General features: G+C 48.4%; 1 protein-coding gene across 1 annotated transcript; it reads right to left on the reverse strand.

The window, feature by feature from the left end:
* Window positions 1–945: 945 nt before the first annotated feature.
* On the reverse strand, window positions 946–1,434 carry LOC141022552 (uncharacterized). The gene has a single exon (XM_073498813.1). It carries the CDS (start codon window positions 1,432–1,434, stop codon window positions 946–948), a length of 489 nt encoding a protein of 162 aa, XP_073354914.1.
* Window positions 1,435–15,520: the final 14,086 nt, after the last annotated feature.

Raw genomic sequence — 15,520 nt, forward strand, 5'->3', positions numbered from 1 at the left:
CCGAATAAAGGTCGGGGAAGTTGGTGTGGCACCAAATTCCACCCACCGCCTCGCCGAAGCAGCTCCAAACGAATTGCGCGGACACACAGGAGAAGAAGATGTGGTTCGAGTCTTCGGGGGTGGCGCAAAGCGGGCAAAGGCCAGTGCCCGGACCATTACGCTTGCGAACCTCAATGCCAGACGGGATCCGACCGCGAATCCACTGCCACATGAAGATCCGGATTTTCAGAGGCAAGCGGATGGACCGCACCGTCGTAAGGGGGGAGGGGCGGAGGAGGGGGCGATGGCCAGGTAGAGCGACTTGGTGGAGAATTGGCCCGAAAGTTCGAGCCGCCACCTCATCTGGCCCGGGCCACCGTCCAGCACAGGCTCATGGAGAGCCACGCAGTCAAGTAACTCACGCCAAGCGGCGGATTCCGGGGGGGGGGGGGGCGCGAAAGGCCTCCGGAAAGCGAGGCGCCCTAGGTCAATAAGGGCCCTCTCAACTGAAATCAAGGGGTCAACCACGGTGGAGAAGAGGTCGGGAAAGCGCGCGGCAAAGGGTGAGTCTCCGGCCCACCGGTCAAACCAGAACAAAGTCGCTGTGCCGGACCCCACCGAGATGGAGGTCCCAATGCGAAGGACAGGGAGAAGCTGGACGACCGACTGCCAGAACTGCGAGCCGCCAGATCTCTGAAAAAAGGCAAGGGGTTGTCCACGCAGGTACTTGTTCCGGATGATGTCGAGCCAGAGGCCACCATGGCCTTGCGAGATGCGCCAGAGCCAACGGGACAGGAGGGCGATATTCATGCGCTTAGAACACATGATACCGAGGCCTCCCTAATCCCTGGGCTTGCAGATGTAGGGCCAGCTGACCATATGATATTTTTGCTTATTGTTGTCGCCAGCCCAGTAGAAGCGGGACTGGATTTTGGCGATCTCGTGGTGCAGAGTCTCATGGAGGCTCTAGAAGCTCATGAGGAACAAGAGGAGGCTGGAGAGGGTTGAATTAATAAGAATAGTCCGAGCCGCCTTAGACAACCAACGCCCCTGCCAAGGTTCGATGCGCGTCTGAAGCTTGGCCACGGTCGGGCAGAGGTCCACAACGGTGAGGCGAGAGTCGCTAATGGGCGTTCCCAAGTAGGACGTGGGGAAGGAGCCACGGCGACAATTAAGCCTATTAGCGATGGCGAGGGACTCGGCCTCTGAATAGCCCATCACCATCACATCACTCTTGTCGAAGTTTATCTTAAGGCCAGACATTTGTTGGAAGCAGAGGAGAAGGAACTTAAGATTGGAGATGTTCGACTCGGAGCCTTCAACCATGATGATGGTGTCGTCGGCGTACTGGAGGAGGGAGATCTCGGAGCCACCAGCCAGGTGGGGGGTGATCCCGCGAATGTGGCCAGCAGCCTTAGCTTTATCCAGGATGGCGGCAAGTGCGTCAACCACCATATTGAACAGGAAGGGGGAGAAGGGATCGCCTTGTCTAACCCCACAGAGCGTGGGGAAGTAAGGGCCGATCTCCCCATTGATGTTTGTAAGTGCATCTAGTGCCACCCCTAGTTGGTTTTGGAGTATTGACGACAAACCTTGTTGATGGACTAATGTGTTTGTGAGAATTGCAGGATAACATAGGTAGTAGTCCCTCATTGATTCGGTTTACCTGCCGGAGATGACCCCTAAAAATTTGTGAAGACATTGAAGACAATGGCGGTATGTGAAGACATTCACATTGAAGAATATGACAAGAGAAGACATTGCGTGAAGACTATGGAGCGCGAAGACTTAGTTGTTTCGTTGTTCCCTTTTCTTCTTTGTTGAGTCATAGGAACCACCGCACTGTTAAGTGGGGTCCAAGTGAACACAGTCAGAATGACTGAAGTGATGCTCAACCAAATCCTATGTCTTCGAGCAAAGACAATGAGAGCAAATCTTTTCCTGAGCTGGATAAGTCAGCTTTGGTTGTAGCCCAAGTAAAGTTGTCGTGTGTGTTTGAAATCTGACCATTGGAACACATGTCAGTTCCTTAGTGACCCAGGGTCATTTCGGACAAATCAGCTCGGGTTGCACTGTGGCTATAAATAGCCCACCCCCTACACCATAAATTGGTGGCTGCTCAGAGTTAGTACACGGCTTTTGTCGTTTGAGAGCAACCCACCTCGAAGCCTTTGAGAGAGAGAAATCCTTGCGAGGACAAAGCCCAAAACACCCAGAGCCAAAGAGTGTTAGGCATCACTGAAGTCTTTCTGTTTGTGTGATCTGAAGACTTATTACACTTGAGGACTGTGAATCCTCTAGCCGGTTAGCCGTCACGTTCTGAGCATCCAAGAGTCGTTGTGGATCGCTGGTGAACGAAGTCTGTGAAGGTTCGGAAGTCTACCTTGAAGACTTACCAGAGTGATTGGGCGAGGACTGGGTGTCCTTAGCTCAAGGGGAATAAGGTGAAGACGCGGTCTTCTGAGTTAGATCTCAGCCTCCCTAACCAGACGTACAGTTGTCACAGCAAGTGGAACTGGTCCAACAAATCCTTGTCCTCGTCGAGCAACTGGTCCTATCTTCTCACTCTCTTTACTTACCGTTTATCTTCGTGAAGTCATTGCCTGCTTGCATTATCTATTTGACTTCACTGTGTGACGACTATTGTGTTTGGCTTCATACTATCTTCCATCCTGATCTTTACTACCTAGCTGCTATTAGTCTTTGTGCTTTCACTTCATTACTAGCTTGACTATGGTCTGTCTAGTGTAGTCTACCTTCCGCTGCATATCAATAGGCTTGTTGTTGTTGTTTGTCTTCGAAACAGACATGTTTTGAAGTCTTTCATAAAAATCGCCTATTCACCCCCCCTAGTCGATACTAGCACTTTCAATTGGTATCAGAGCAAGGTGCTCCCTTGTTCTGTGTGATTCAGTTTAACCACCTGGAGTTTTAGCTATGTCGACTGCAGGGATAATCAAAGTCTCTGCTGAGTGCCCTGTCTTCGATGGCACTGAATATCCCTACTGGAAGAATAAGATGTGCATGCATCTTGAAGCCATTGATGTTGATCTATGGTATGTCGTCAGGAACGGCGTTCCCAAGGCTGGTGAAGGTGTCACTCCTGCTGATGTGAAGAAGTTCATTCAACTGATTCAACTGCAAAGAACATCATCTACGGTCACCTGAACAAAGGACAGTATAACCGGGTGAGCGCCTTGGAAACTTCGAAGCTAGTCTGGGACTGGCTCTCCAAGGTCAAAGAAGGCATCTCAACTCAAAGAGACTAGAGGATCAGTGTTCTTCGCAACCTCTTCAACCGCTTCAAGAGAAATGACAATGAAAATGTTCAGCACACCTTTGATCGCCTCACTGATATCACCAACGAGCTTAGAGCACTTGGCGCCACTGATATAACCAAGCACGATATCGTCAAGACACTCTTGAGATCACTCGACAGCTCATTTGATATCCTAGCCCTGATGATACAAGAACGCCCTGACTTCAAAACTCTCGATCCGTCTGACATACTTGAGAGGCTCAACACACATGAGTTCCAGTTATCTGAGAAAAGAGACATCTATGGTCCCAACTATGGCCGAACACGCGCTTTGAAGGCAAAGGTTGTGTCTTCGTCTGAAGAAGAATCTGACAGGTGTTCTGATGATCCTGAAGACATTGGGAAGGAACTTGCTATGCTTGTGAAGAAGTTTCAGAAGTTCACCAAGAAGAAAGGCTTCAGGAAGTCCTCAAGATCCAGCTCCAGAAATGATGAAGCTTCCAATTCTGATCACAAGAAAAGAACCTGTCACAAGTGCAAGAAACCTGGTCACTACATCTCTGAATGTCCACAGTGGGACAATGAAACCAAGAAAAAGAAGAAGAGCAAGGAATCTGATTCTTGTCACATCCCTAGCTTCTGGTTTTGCACTAGACTAGCTCCATGAGTGCATCATGTTTAAATTTTATTTAAGATTGAAATGGGGGATGATAAAACCCTAGCACCAAAAGAACTCAAATAGGTTCAACCAAAATATTTTCAACGAACTCAAAATATCCTTATAAAATGTTCATGATTTATGGAAAAAGGTGAAAGCCTCTGCCATAGATGATGCATAATTTTCCAGGACATTTTGGCCATTGAATTAAATCATAATTGTATTTGAGTTGGAGCAAAAAATTCTATAAATATTTTTATTGCTCCAATGATCCTGGAATATTTTGTGGAGCTCTAGGATAAACCTTTTTGCATCCACAATAATTCCCAGAAGCTGTAAAAATAATTTGGTTAGCAAACCAAATTAAAACAAATCTGCAAAAATTAGAAAAATAGTAAAGCGAGAGAGAGAGGAATGGACTTACCTGGCGCCAACGAACCGGCCCAGCACTGTAGCTGGCTGGCCCAGCCCACTTACATCCTCGCTCGTCGTCTTCCTCCTGCCAGTAGGCAGGAGTGAACACACGCGCGCACCCGTGGAGCCCTCCACCTCCTGCTTCGCGCTGGAGGCCGCCCCTTCGTCCTAATCCGCGTCTGGAGATGCCCGAGGCCCCCCTCTCACTCTCCCCTCACTCTGGAGCTCTCTCCCTCTCCTCTAGCTCCCTCCCCGCAGCACCACCGAACACGACGTCGCCGCCGTTTGCTGCTACTACGGCCACTGCCACTCCCCTCACCTCTCCGACGCGGCCCCGAGCTCCGACGTGCCTCCCTCGTCCTCCACGACGGCTCACGTGACCGGAAGAGCCCCGAAGCGTCGCCCCGACGCTTTTCCCCTCCTCGGCCGCCGGAGATCGGCCTCGCCACCCCGCTCAGCTCCAGCCCTCCCCGAGCCAGCTTTGAAGCCTACTGCAACCGCTGTGAGCTTCTGCTCCTTCTGCCCCCTCTCCGTTTTCCCGATTGCACGCCGCAGCTGCCGCTTTTGCCGACGACTGAAACCGCCGCCGCCGTTACACGCCGTCCCCGGCATCCCCACGACCACCATTGGATGCCCCGCACCACGGGCTCTCCAACGCACCTAACCGCGCGGCCATCCGTGGCCGGAAACGGCCGGCCGGCGATCGCCGCCGCGTCGGGTCATTGCCGGCGTAACCACGCCGACGTGGCACGGCCATTAGGCGCTAACCCCGCTGCTTAAACCGCCCACAACCACTGACAGTGGGCCCCGGGCCTGGTCAAACCCCAGTCAGCGCTGGGTTTGACCGGGATTAGCCTTGTGTCGCTGACGTGTGGCCCCCACACGTCAGGTTTGACCTGGGTCAACCCAGTTGACCGCTGACACAGGCATGATGCAGTGCTGACGCAATTAATCCTTTTCTGGATTTAAAATAATTCAGGAATTCTAGAAAATGCCCTAAACTTCTAAAATTCATAGAAATTCAACCGTAGCTCCAAATGAAACAAATTATATATGAAAAATGATCAGAAAAATCCAATCTATCCATCTGCACTGGTTTCATGCATGTTAGAGCAACTTAACCTTGCTGTTTAGGACAAATCATATAAGTGGCATTTAAGAAAGCACATATGGAGTTTGAATTTGAACCTAGTGTTCAAACCAACTCCATTTAACTTGCTGCTAGTTGCATTAGCTCAAATCACAACATATTGTCATGTCATGATCATGCATCATATTGTGCATTGCATTGATTGTGCTCTTCCTTGTTTGCCGGTAATTGTCCCTCTCGGTAGACGCTGCTCCGACGCTGTGATCGTTGACACTAATGAAGACTCAATGTTATCTTCAGAAGTGCCAGGCAAGCAAACCCCCTTGTTCATTCCGATACAATCCCACTCTCTCGCTCCTGCTCTCTGTTACTGCATTAGGACAACAACGATTCATCTGTTACTTGCTGCGGTAGTTGAACCCCTTATCCTCTGCATGACCTGTCATTGCCACAGTAAATAGATGAAACCCACTAGCATGAGTAGGAGTTGTTTGAGCCCTGATGTGCCTACTCATTCATGCCTGTTTGTCATGCCTGCTATTGCTTAGAGTTGAGTCAGGTCTGATTCATCGGGGATGAATTGTAATGTGGTGAACATGTCCTACTGTTGAGAGCTAAGTGTGTGAACACGATTTGGTAAAGGTAGCGGTGAGAGGCCATGTAGGAGTACATGGTGGGTTGTCTCATTGAAACCGTCCTCAGGAACTGAGTTCTGTGTTTGTGATCCATGAACAGTTACTACCACACATTGGGTTTCGGTAACTCGACCCCTCTCGACTTATTAATCAACTTGATCTCTGTCCAGGAGTTGCAACTAGTTTCTGGTGTTTGTAGGTAGTGTTAGTAGTCTACCAAGTGGCACCCGGTAGAAGTGGGCTTGGGACAGACTAGGCACACGTGGCCTGGTGTACCGAGTGGCACCCGGATGGTGGGCTCGGGAACCCTGCACACATCGTTTGGGGCCGTGAGCGACACCCCGGCCGGATCTCCTTGCGGATGGAACCCGAATAGGCGATAAACCTGGACTAGAGACTTGTGTGGTTAGTCAGGTCGTGGCCGACTCCCTCGCCAGGCTTCCGCTTGAAGGTTGCCGAGGTACACGACGTGTACATGGTGGTAAGTGGCGAGAGCGTGTGTGACGAAGTACACCCCTGCAGGGTTAACATCATCTATTCGAATAGCCGTGTCCGCGGTAAAGGACTTCTGGGTTGCCTATAACAGTTCATAGACAAGTGAAAGTGGATACTCTAAAATGCGCAAGATAAGCGTGAGTGCTATGGATGGCGTTCTCGTAGGGAGACGGGAGCGGATCCATAGTGGTGTATTGATATGGTGAATATGTGGACTCGTGTGCGCCACCTCAAAAGAGTTACTTGCAGTCGTAGTTCAGGATAGCCACCGAGTCAAAGCTGGCTTGCTGCAGTTAAACTCCACCACCCCCTTTGTTGATACCGATGCATATGTAGATAGTTCTGATGTAAGTCTTGCTGGGTACAATTGTACTCACGTTTGCCTATTTTATGTTTTGCAGAGAGACGTTAGTCTCGCTAGTAGTTCCGTGTGGACTTCGACGTTTAGCTTGATACCTCAGCTACGATCTTGTGCCCTCGGCAGGATCTGGTAGATAGTCAGGCTTCTCAGCCTTTTCCATTTATAGATGTCTGTACTCAGACATGTTAAGCTTCCGCATGTGCTTTGACTTGTATGCTCTGAATGTTGGGTCATGAGACCCATGTTTGTAATATCTCGCTCTTCGGAGCCTAATGAATAAATACTCTGAGTCGTAGAGTCTTGTTGTGATGCCATGTTGTATTTGCACATATCGAGCATATTATGTGTATGATTGAAATGCTTGGTATGTGTGGGATCCGACAACCTAGTTGTTTATCCTTGGTAGCCTCTCTTACGGGGAAATGTAGTCCTGTGCTTCCATGAGCCATAGTAGTCCGCTACAGCCCGGTTCACCGGAGTCCTACTAGCCCAGCACTACTGCTCCGGAACACTTGACTGGCCGGCATGTGATTCACTTCGTTCCTGTGTCTGTTCCTTCGGGGAAATGTCACGCGGTGACATCCGGAGTCCTGCCTAGCCTGCTACAGCCCGGTTCACCGGAGTCCTGTTAGCCCAGTGCTACAGCCCGGATTCGCACGCTGCCGACCGACATGCTCGATGTTGATTCATGTATGCCTGTCCCCGTAAGTTGGTGCCACTTTGGGTTCACGACTAGTCATGTCGGCCCGGGTTCTCTGTCATATGGATGCTAGCGACACTATCATATACGTGAGCCAAAAGGCGCAAACGGTCCCGGGCCATGGTAAGGCGACACCCGTGGGAATACCGTGCGTGAGGCCACAAAGTGATATGAGGTGTTACCGGCTAGATCGATGTGACTTGGAATCGGGGTCCCGACAGCTTTGGTATCAGAGCCTGACTGCCTGTAGGATTAGCAAGCCAAACTGGTCGAAGTTGAGTCTAGAAATGCTTTAGTTATATAAGGGAATTGATTGTGGATGGGAACGTGAGGCTCTTTTTTACTCCTTTACCTTATGCCCTTCTGAGCTGGGTCATCCTCTTCTCTTCTACGGGAATTAAGAACTAGGCTTCTCATCTTTCTATCAGGATCACGTGTTACTAATCCGTAGACTCGTAGGATTGTTCGTTCCAGGCCTCAGTTCAGTTCCTACTACTTCCGTATGTTGACCATTGATCCCGGAAGTTTATATTGTGATTCTGAATGGTTATGCCACCATTTTTGCAGGATGTCTCAAATCTTTTGAGCATTTACAGCCGTTATGTTGTCTGAGTCATCCCAGGTTTCTAAATAATCTGATGCATTTGCAAATCCCTTCTTTCCGTTCTCGATGTTCCTTTGGGCCAGATTAACCACACTAATCGGTGCGTTGAGGCACTCTATTGTCTCGGTATATATGTTGGAGCTATTATTATGACCCTAGGTGTTTTAGGGAGTCACCTAGTAATCTAGCCATGTTTTGTGTTTCCAGTGTGATGATTCTGGCCATCATTATCGAAAGCATCCTGTGATGTTATTAGTTAGTAGGTATTCTACTCCTGGGTTTTGAACCCGAGATTCACCCAAATTACTTCATGTTGTTAGTATTTGCTAGTTCCCTTAAGATATTAGTAACCCTTGCGATAGTCCTCGAGGTCCGTGGTATACCATTCTTCCAAATACCATGAACCATCCTTGGCAGAAGTTCCTCGTTGAACCAAAAGATCACAACAAGAGTGCTCTCGATGGGTTCTCCCTTCAAGAATTGTGAATCTGCCAGTTCTACCTTTCTGCATGGGTTATCCGGAAGAAATGTTGAGCTTTGCTCGACATACTAATCTATGCATCCACAACTCAGAGATATATGCCCCTTCGAGTTGTCTCTCTTTAGTTGTATTCTGACCCCCGTCTATTAATTGATAGTCGGGACTAGTTGTGCATTCGTGTTATCGATGCCTATTATTCTTGTGATCCGTCAAGCCATTCTATTCTGGAATGACTAGGAGAAACAAACTCCAGTACCTTGTCCATTTCTAGGATTGGGTCAAAGCAATTGTATTCCACAGACCTAAATGCCAATCCAGCTTTTGCTCTGCTCTACCTTGGAGCGTTACCATCTTTATGTCAAGAGTGTCATGAGAATTGCACCACCTCTTATGAATTCTTGACGCAGTGATACTTCTCGCCATCATTATTCATTCCTCGGTCCCGTGTTGTCACAACCGGAATACCGACAAGTGAACCGTGATGTGTAAAATCAATACTCCTAGCAACCCCATTGCTTGGTAGTTAATGGACAATACTCTCATCCTTAGTATGCCGGTTATTGAATCGTCATCCTAAGATTTATCGTGCGACCTAGTCCATTTTCCCTGGTGCACTCCTCGATTAATGAGATAGGATTGTGTCAATCCATCACTTTCTTGATCATATCGTCTTGCCCTGAAAAGCAAGATGGTTCTCGAGCTTAGCAACATATCGGTGGTATGTGATTTTCCGAATATCTTCTCGGAAGTATCACCAGGTCGTCACCTGACCGCTATGTTGAGTTTGTGATCATGTTGGTATTCTTGTAAACCACCCTTTCTCCAAGAATCTGTGTTGGATACCCCTGAGCTAGTTGGTTAAGCCAAACAACAACTTGGAGAGTTGGAAGATAAAAGCTTGCCTGGCTTAGTTCATTTTAAGGAATATCTTTTTGTGAGTGTTTTGAAGAAAGATGATATCTTCATTGATTGATCCTCGTGATCAATTGTTGGATCTATTGTCTTGTCCAAACTTTGATTTGAGTGTGGGCTATCCTTAAATCAAATCAGAGCCAACGATATTCGTAATGTTGTCTTACTCGTGGTGGTTGCCTCGAGCATACACCATTATATTCTTTGGGTCTGACCAATGCTATAACCTTGTCCACATAGTTGTGGAAGTCCATCTCCATTGGAATTTTGATAAATTGTTGCTGAGCCCATCGGCAACATTCTTATCTTCTCCATGACTCGTGTTGAACATTAAGTTAGTGTTGGAAACTTGTGCTATCATTTTCTTCGTGCTATCTCATGAAGGATATGTTTGGATGGAAGAAGTGACTTCCTCTGGTCTACGTGCAATCGATGCAAGTTGCCACCGTGAACTCGAGAAAGCTTGTTTTTGCTTCTTTGGAATCATCCCAAGTTAGTCATGCATACGTGCGAAGTATTCTGTGGTCTGGAGACTTGCAACCTTCATGCTATATGTGTTCCTAGCACACCAAGCCACTGATTGATTTGTTCGAGGAGAAGAAGTTCCTTCTTAAGAAGCATGCCTTATGTAAGGACTTCGATATCCTCGTTGATGGCTCCCAATCAGAACCCGGTAGTGTATTGTTGTAAGACTACTACGTGGTCATGCTTGTCTGGGACAACATGTTCACATGTTTGTAGCAGAACCAACTCATGTTTTGGAGCTTACTATCGTAGTTCATCTCCCGAGAATCTCGCAACGTCATCTCGTCGATTTGTGTTGCAAACTTTCATTTTTCTCTCTAGACTGGATGAGTCTGGAACATTCTGACTCCAACCAGATCTGAATCTCAGGCAGACATGATGGTTGGAACATTTCCTAAGAGTTCCTTACGGATTTTTGTGCTGCCGAAGTCCGACCTTTAGTTGATGTTCTAGATATCAAACCATATCTATGAATGGATTACGCTAGCACATCAACGAGAACATTAGAAGCGGAGTGCTAAATGTCTCTCGGTCGATCATCCAGATTTTGTTTCCTTGGCCTCGCTAGGGTGAAATCTGAGTAGATGTTATCTTCCTTTGCATCTGCATTGTCCATCACTATTCATCATGGTAGTATGTTGGGTTGCCAGGATCCTTGACACGGATGTCGGTAGAACCTTGATGAATATGGAATTGCTCAAGTTCTTGAGTGCACGCGCAAGCAAAATCATCCCTTGCGTTGTCTTCAACAAGGTAGTCCACATCATTCATTCTGGTATGAGTATGCCATTCTTTCAAATTCGTTCAAACGGTCGATTGTGATTGCCTTAGGCTGGTTTAGAGATTGTTATTGATCTCTGGATCAAAAGTAATTCTTTTTGCCACTTGAGGGAATAAATCTACGAGTCACCTCCTCTAAGGTGTCTCGTAATGGGATCATGGTAATTGCTTCCTCGCTACTTTGAAACCCTCGTCAAATTGTTTCTTCCGTCCCCTCTGATGCATGTTTTGCCTCTCAGCTCTAGACATGTTTCTATGTCTCATTCCATGAGTTGATCTTGTGATCATTAAGATGATCCTAAGTTGCTCGAACCTCAGGAAGATCGATTCTCCTAAATTCTCCCTTTCTACTTGTTGTCATGTTGGATGAAGATCTCGAAAGCAAAGATGTCAAGATCAAGATGATGATCGAATCAACGTCTTCGAGAAGAGCAATTGGATCATGAAGATTGTGTTAGCTTTTGTGTCCCCTCTTCCTCTTACCCTACGCCTGAATCTCGGGACGAGATTCTTGTTTAGTGGGGGTGAGTTGTCACATCCCTAGCTTCTGGTTTTGCACTAGACTAGCTCCATGAGTGCATCATGTTTAAATTTTATTTAAGATTGAAATGGGGGATGATAAAACCCTAGCTCCAAAAGAACTCAAATAGGTTCAACCAAAATATTTTCAACGAACTCAAAATATCCTTATAAAATGTTCATGATTTATGGAAAAAGGTGAAAGCCTCTGCCATAGATGATGCATAATTTTCCAGGACATTTTGGCCATTGAATTAAATCATAATTGTATTTGAGTTGGAGCAAAAAATTCTATAAATATTTTTATTGCTCCAATGATCCTGGAATATTTTGTGGAGCTCTAGGATAAACCTTTTTGCATCCACAATAATTCCCAGAAGCTGCAAAAATAATTTGGTTAGCAAACCAAATTAAAACAAATCTGCAAAAATTAGAAAAACAGTAAAGCGAGAGAGAGAGGAAAGGACTTACCTGGCGCCAACGAACCGGCCCAGCACTGTAGCTGGCTGGCCCAGCCCACTTACCTCCTCGCTCGTCATCTTCCTCCTGCCAGTAGGCAGGAGCGAACACACGCGCGCACCCGCGGAGCCCTCCACCTCCTGCTTCGCGCTGGAGGCCGCCCCTTCGTCCTAATCCGCGTCTGGAGATGCCCGAGGCCACCCTCTCACTCTCCCCTCACTCTGGAGCTCTCTCCCTCTCCTCTAGCTCCCTCCCCGCAGCACCACCAAACACGACGTCGCCGCCATTTGCTGCTACTACGGCCACTGCCACTCCCCTCACCTCTCCGACGCGGCCCCGAGCTCCGACGTGCCTCCCTCGTCCTCCACGACGGCTCACGTGACCGGAAGAGCCCCGAAGCGTCGCCCCGACGTTTTTCCCCTCCTCGGCCGCCGGAGATCGGCCTCGCCGCCCCGCTCAGCTCCGGCCCTCCCCGAGCCAGCTTCGAAGCCTACTGCAACCGCTGTGAGCTGCTGCTCCTTCTGCCCCCTCTCCGTTTTCCCGATTGCACGCCGAAGCTGCTGCTTTGCCGACAACTGAAACCGCCGCCGCCTGAGCTCATCGCCGCCGCCGTTACACGCCGTCCCCGGCATCCCCACGACCACCATTGGATGCCCCGCACCACGGGCTCTCCAACGCACCTAACCGCGCTGCCATCCGTGGCCGGAAACGGCCGGCCGGTGATCGCCGCCGCGTCGGGTCATTGCCGGCGTAACCACGCCGACGTGGCACGGCCATTAGGCGCTAACCCCGCTGCTTAAACCGCCCACAACCACTGACAGTGGGCCCCAGGCCTGGTCAAACCCCAGTCAGCGCTGGGTTTGACTGGGATTAGCCCTGTGTCGCTGACGTGTGCCCCCCACACGTGGTTTGACCTGGGTCAACCCAGTTGACCGCTGACACAGGCATGACGCAGTGCTGACACAATTAATCCTTTTCTGGATTTAAAATAATTCAGGAATTCCAGAAAATGCCCTAAACTTCTAAAATTCATAGAAATTCAACCGTAGCTCCAAATGAAACAAATTATATATGAAAAATGATCAGAAAAATCCAATCTATCCATCTGCACTGGTTTCATGCATGTTAGAGCAACTTAACCTTGCTGTTTAGGACAAATCATAAAAGTGGCATTTAAGAAAGCACATATGGAGTTTGAATTTGAACCTAGTGTTCAAACCAACTCCATTTAACTTGCTGCTAGTTGCATTAGCTCAAATCACAACATATTGTCATGTCATGATCATGCATCATATTGTGCATTGCATTGATTGTGCTCTTCCTTGTTTGCCGGTAATTGTCCCCTCTCGGTAGACGCTGCTCCGACGCTGTGATCGTTGACACTAATGAAGACTCAATGTTATCTTCAGAAGTGCCAGGCAAGCAAACCCCCTTGTTCATTCCGATACAATCCCACTCTCTCGCTCCTGCTCTCTGTTACTGCATTAGGACAACAACGATTCATCTGTTACTTGCTGCGGTAGTTGAACCCCTTATCCTCTGCATGACCTGTCATTGCCACAGTAAATAGATGAAACCCACTAGCATGAGTAGGAGTTGTTTGAGCCCTGATGTGCCTACTCATTCATGCCTGTTTGTCATGCCTGCTATTGCTTAGAGTTGAGTCAGGTCTGATTCATCGGGGATGAATTATAATGTGGTGAACATGTCCTACTGTTGAGAGCTAAGAGTGTGAACACGATTTGGTAAAGGTAGCGGTGAGAGGCCATGTAGGAGTACATGGTGGGTTGTCTCATTGAAACCGTCCTCAGGAACTGAGTTCTGTGTTTGTGATCCATGAACAGTTACTACCACACATTGGGTTCCGGTAACTCGACCCCTCTCGACTTATTAATCAACTTGATCTCTGTCCAGGAGTTGCAACTAGTTTCTGGTGTTTGTAGGTAGTGTTAGTAGTCTACCAAGTGGCACCCGGTACAGGTGGGCTTGGGACAGACTAGGAACACGTGGCCTGGTGTACCGAGTGGCACCCGGATGGTGGGCTCGGGAACCCTGCACACATCGTTTGGGGCCGTGAGCGACACCCCGGCCGGATCTCCTTGCGGATGGAACCTGAATAGGCGATAAACCTGGACTAGAGACTTGTGTGGTTAGTCAGGTCGTGGCCGACTCCCTCGCCAGGCTTCCGCTTGAAGGTTGCCGAGGTACACGACGTGTACATGGTGGTAAGTGGGGAGAGCGTGTGTGACGAAGTACACCCCTGCAGGGTTAACATATCGAGCATATTATGTGTATGATTGAAATGCTTGGTATGTGTGGGATCCGACAACCTAGTTGTTTATCCTTGGTAGCCTCTCTTACGGGGAAATGTAGTCCTGTGCTTCCATGAGCCATAGTAGTCCGCTACAGCCCGGTTCACCGGAGTCCTACTAGCCCAGCACTACTGCTCCGGAACACTTGACTGGCCGGCATGTGATTCACTTCGTTCCTGTGTCTGTTCCTTCGGGGAAATGTCACGCGGTGACATCCGGAGTCCTGCCTAGCCTGCTACAGCCCGGTTCACCGGAGTCCTGTTAGCCCAGTGCTACAGCCCGGATTCGCACGCTGCCGACCGACATGCTCGATGTTGATTCATGTATGCCTGTCCCCGTAAGTTGGTGCCACTTTGGGTTCACGACTAGTCATGTCGGCCCGGGTTCTCTGTCATATGGATGCTAGCGACACTATCATATACGTGAGCCAAAAGGCGCAAACGGTCCCGGGCCATGGTAAGGCGACACCAGTGGGAATACCGTGCGTGAGGCCACAAAGTGGTATGAGGTGTTACCGACTAGATCGATGTGACTTGGAATCGGGGTCCCGACAATTCTGATGACAAGAAGAAGAAGAAATCCTCAAAGTCTTCCTCAAAGTCTTCATCACACAAGAAAAGTTCATCTGGCAAGGCTCGTGCGTTTGTTGGCAAGGAGATGGATTCAGAGGAGGAGTCTGCATCTGAGGAAGTAGAAGTGGAGTCTGAGGAGGAGTCCAATTCTGGTGTGGCCAGCCTAGCTCTTGCTACTGCATATGTTGCCAAGTCAATCTTCAACTCTGAAGACAATGATTCCGCCACCAACACCGAAGCTGTTGATAAGGACGACTCAACTCCCACCTACTGCTTCATGGCACGTGGTGCCAAGGTAAACTCACGCGATGCTTACTTCCAAACTTCTAGTGAAGATGACTCTGAAGGTGAATCTATACCTAGCTACAAAACACTTGCTAAAATTGCAACTGAACAACAAAATGCTATGGAACATATTCAAAAATTGCTAGACAAAAGCGATGACCTGTTGGACGCTGAAATGACGAAGTCTCAGTCCTTAATTGATGACATCAAAAGTCTTCATGTTAAGTACGAAGAACTTGAAAGTCGTCATGAAACGCTCTCAACTACTCACGAGAAGCTTTCCTATGATTATCTTCAAAGGAAGCAAGAACTTGAGAAATTGAGAGCGGCTCATGAAGATCTTCTAAAGGAGAATATGTCACTACACGCCCAACAGATCAGTCCCGCTCAGGATGGATTGGAACCACCATGTCTAAAATGTCTTGAGCGTGATAATGCTACCTCTGTTGCTAAATGTTCTACTGCTGCTGCTGCAATATC

The sequence above is a fragment of the Aegilops tauschii genome, chromosome 5, assembly GCF_002575655.3.
Source record: "Aegilops tauschii subsp. strangulata cultivar AL8/78 chromosome 5, Aet v6.0, whole genome shotgun sequence".
NCBI classification, from domain to species: domain Eukaryota; kingdom Viridiplantae; phylum Streptophyta; class Magnoliopsida; order Poales; family Poaceae; genus Aegilops; species Aegilops tauschii.

Bases quoted from the DNA above. Each gene is read 5' to 3' on its own strand.
- LOC141022552 (XM_073498813.1), bottom strand. From the start codon at position 1,434: ATGGTGGTTGACGCACTTGCCGCCATCCTGGATAAAGCTAAGGCTGCT.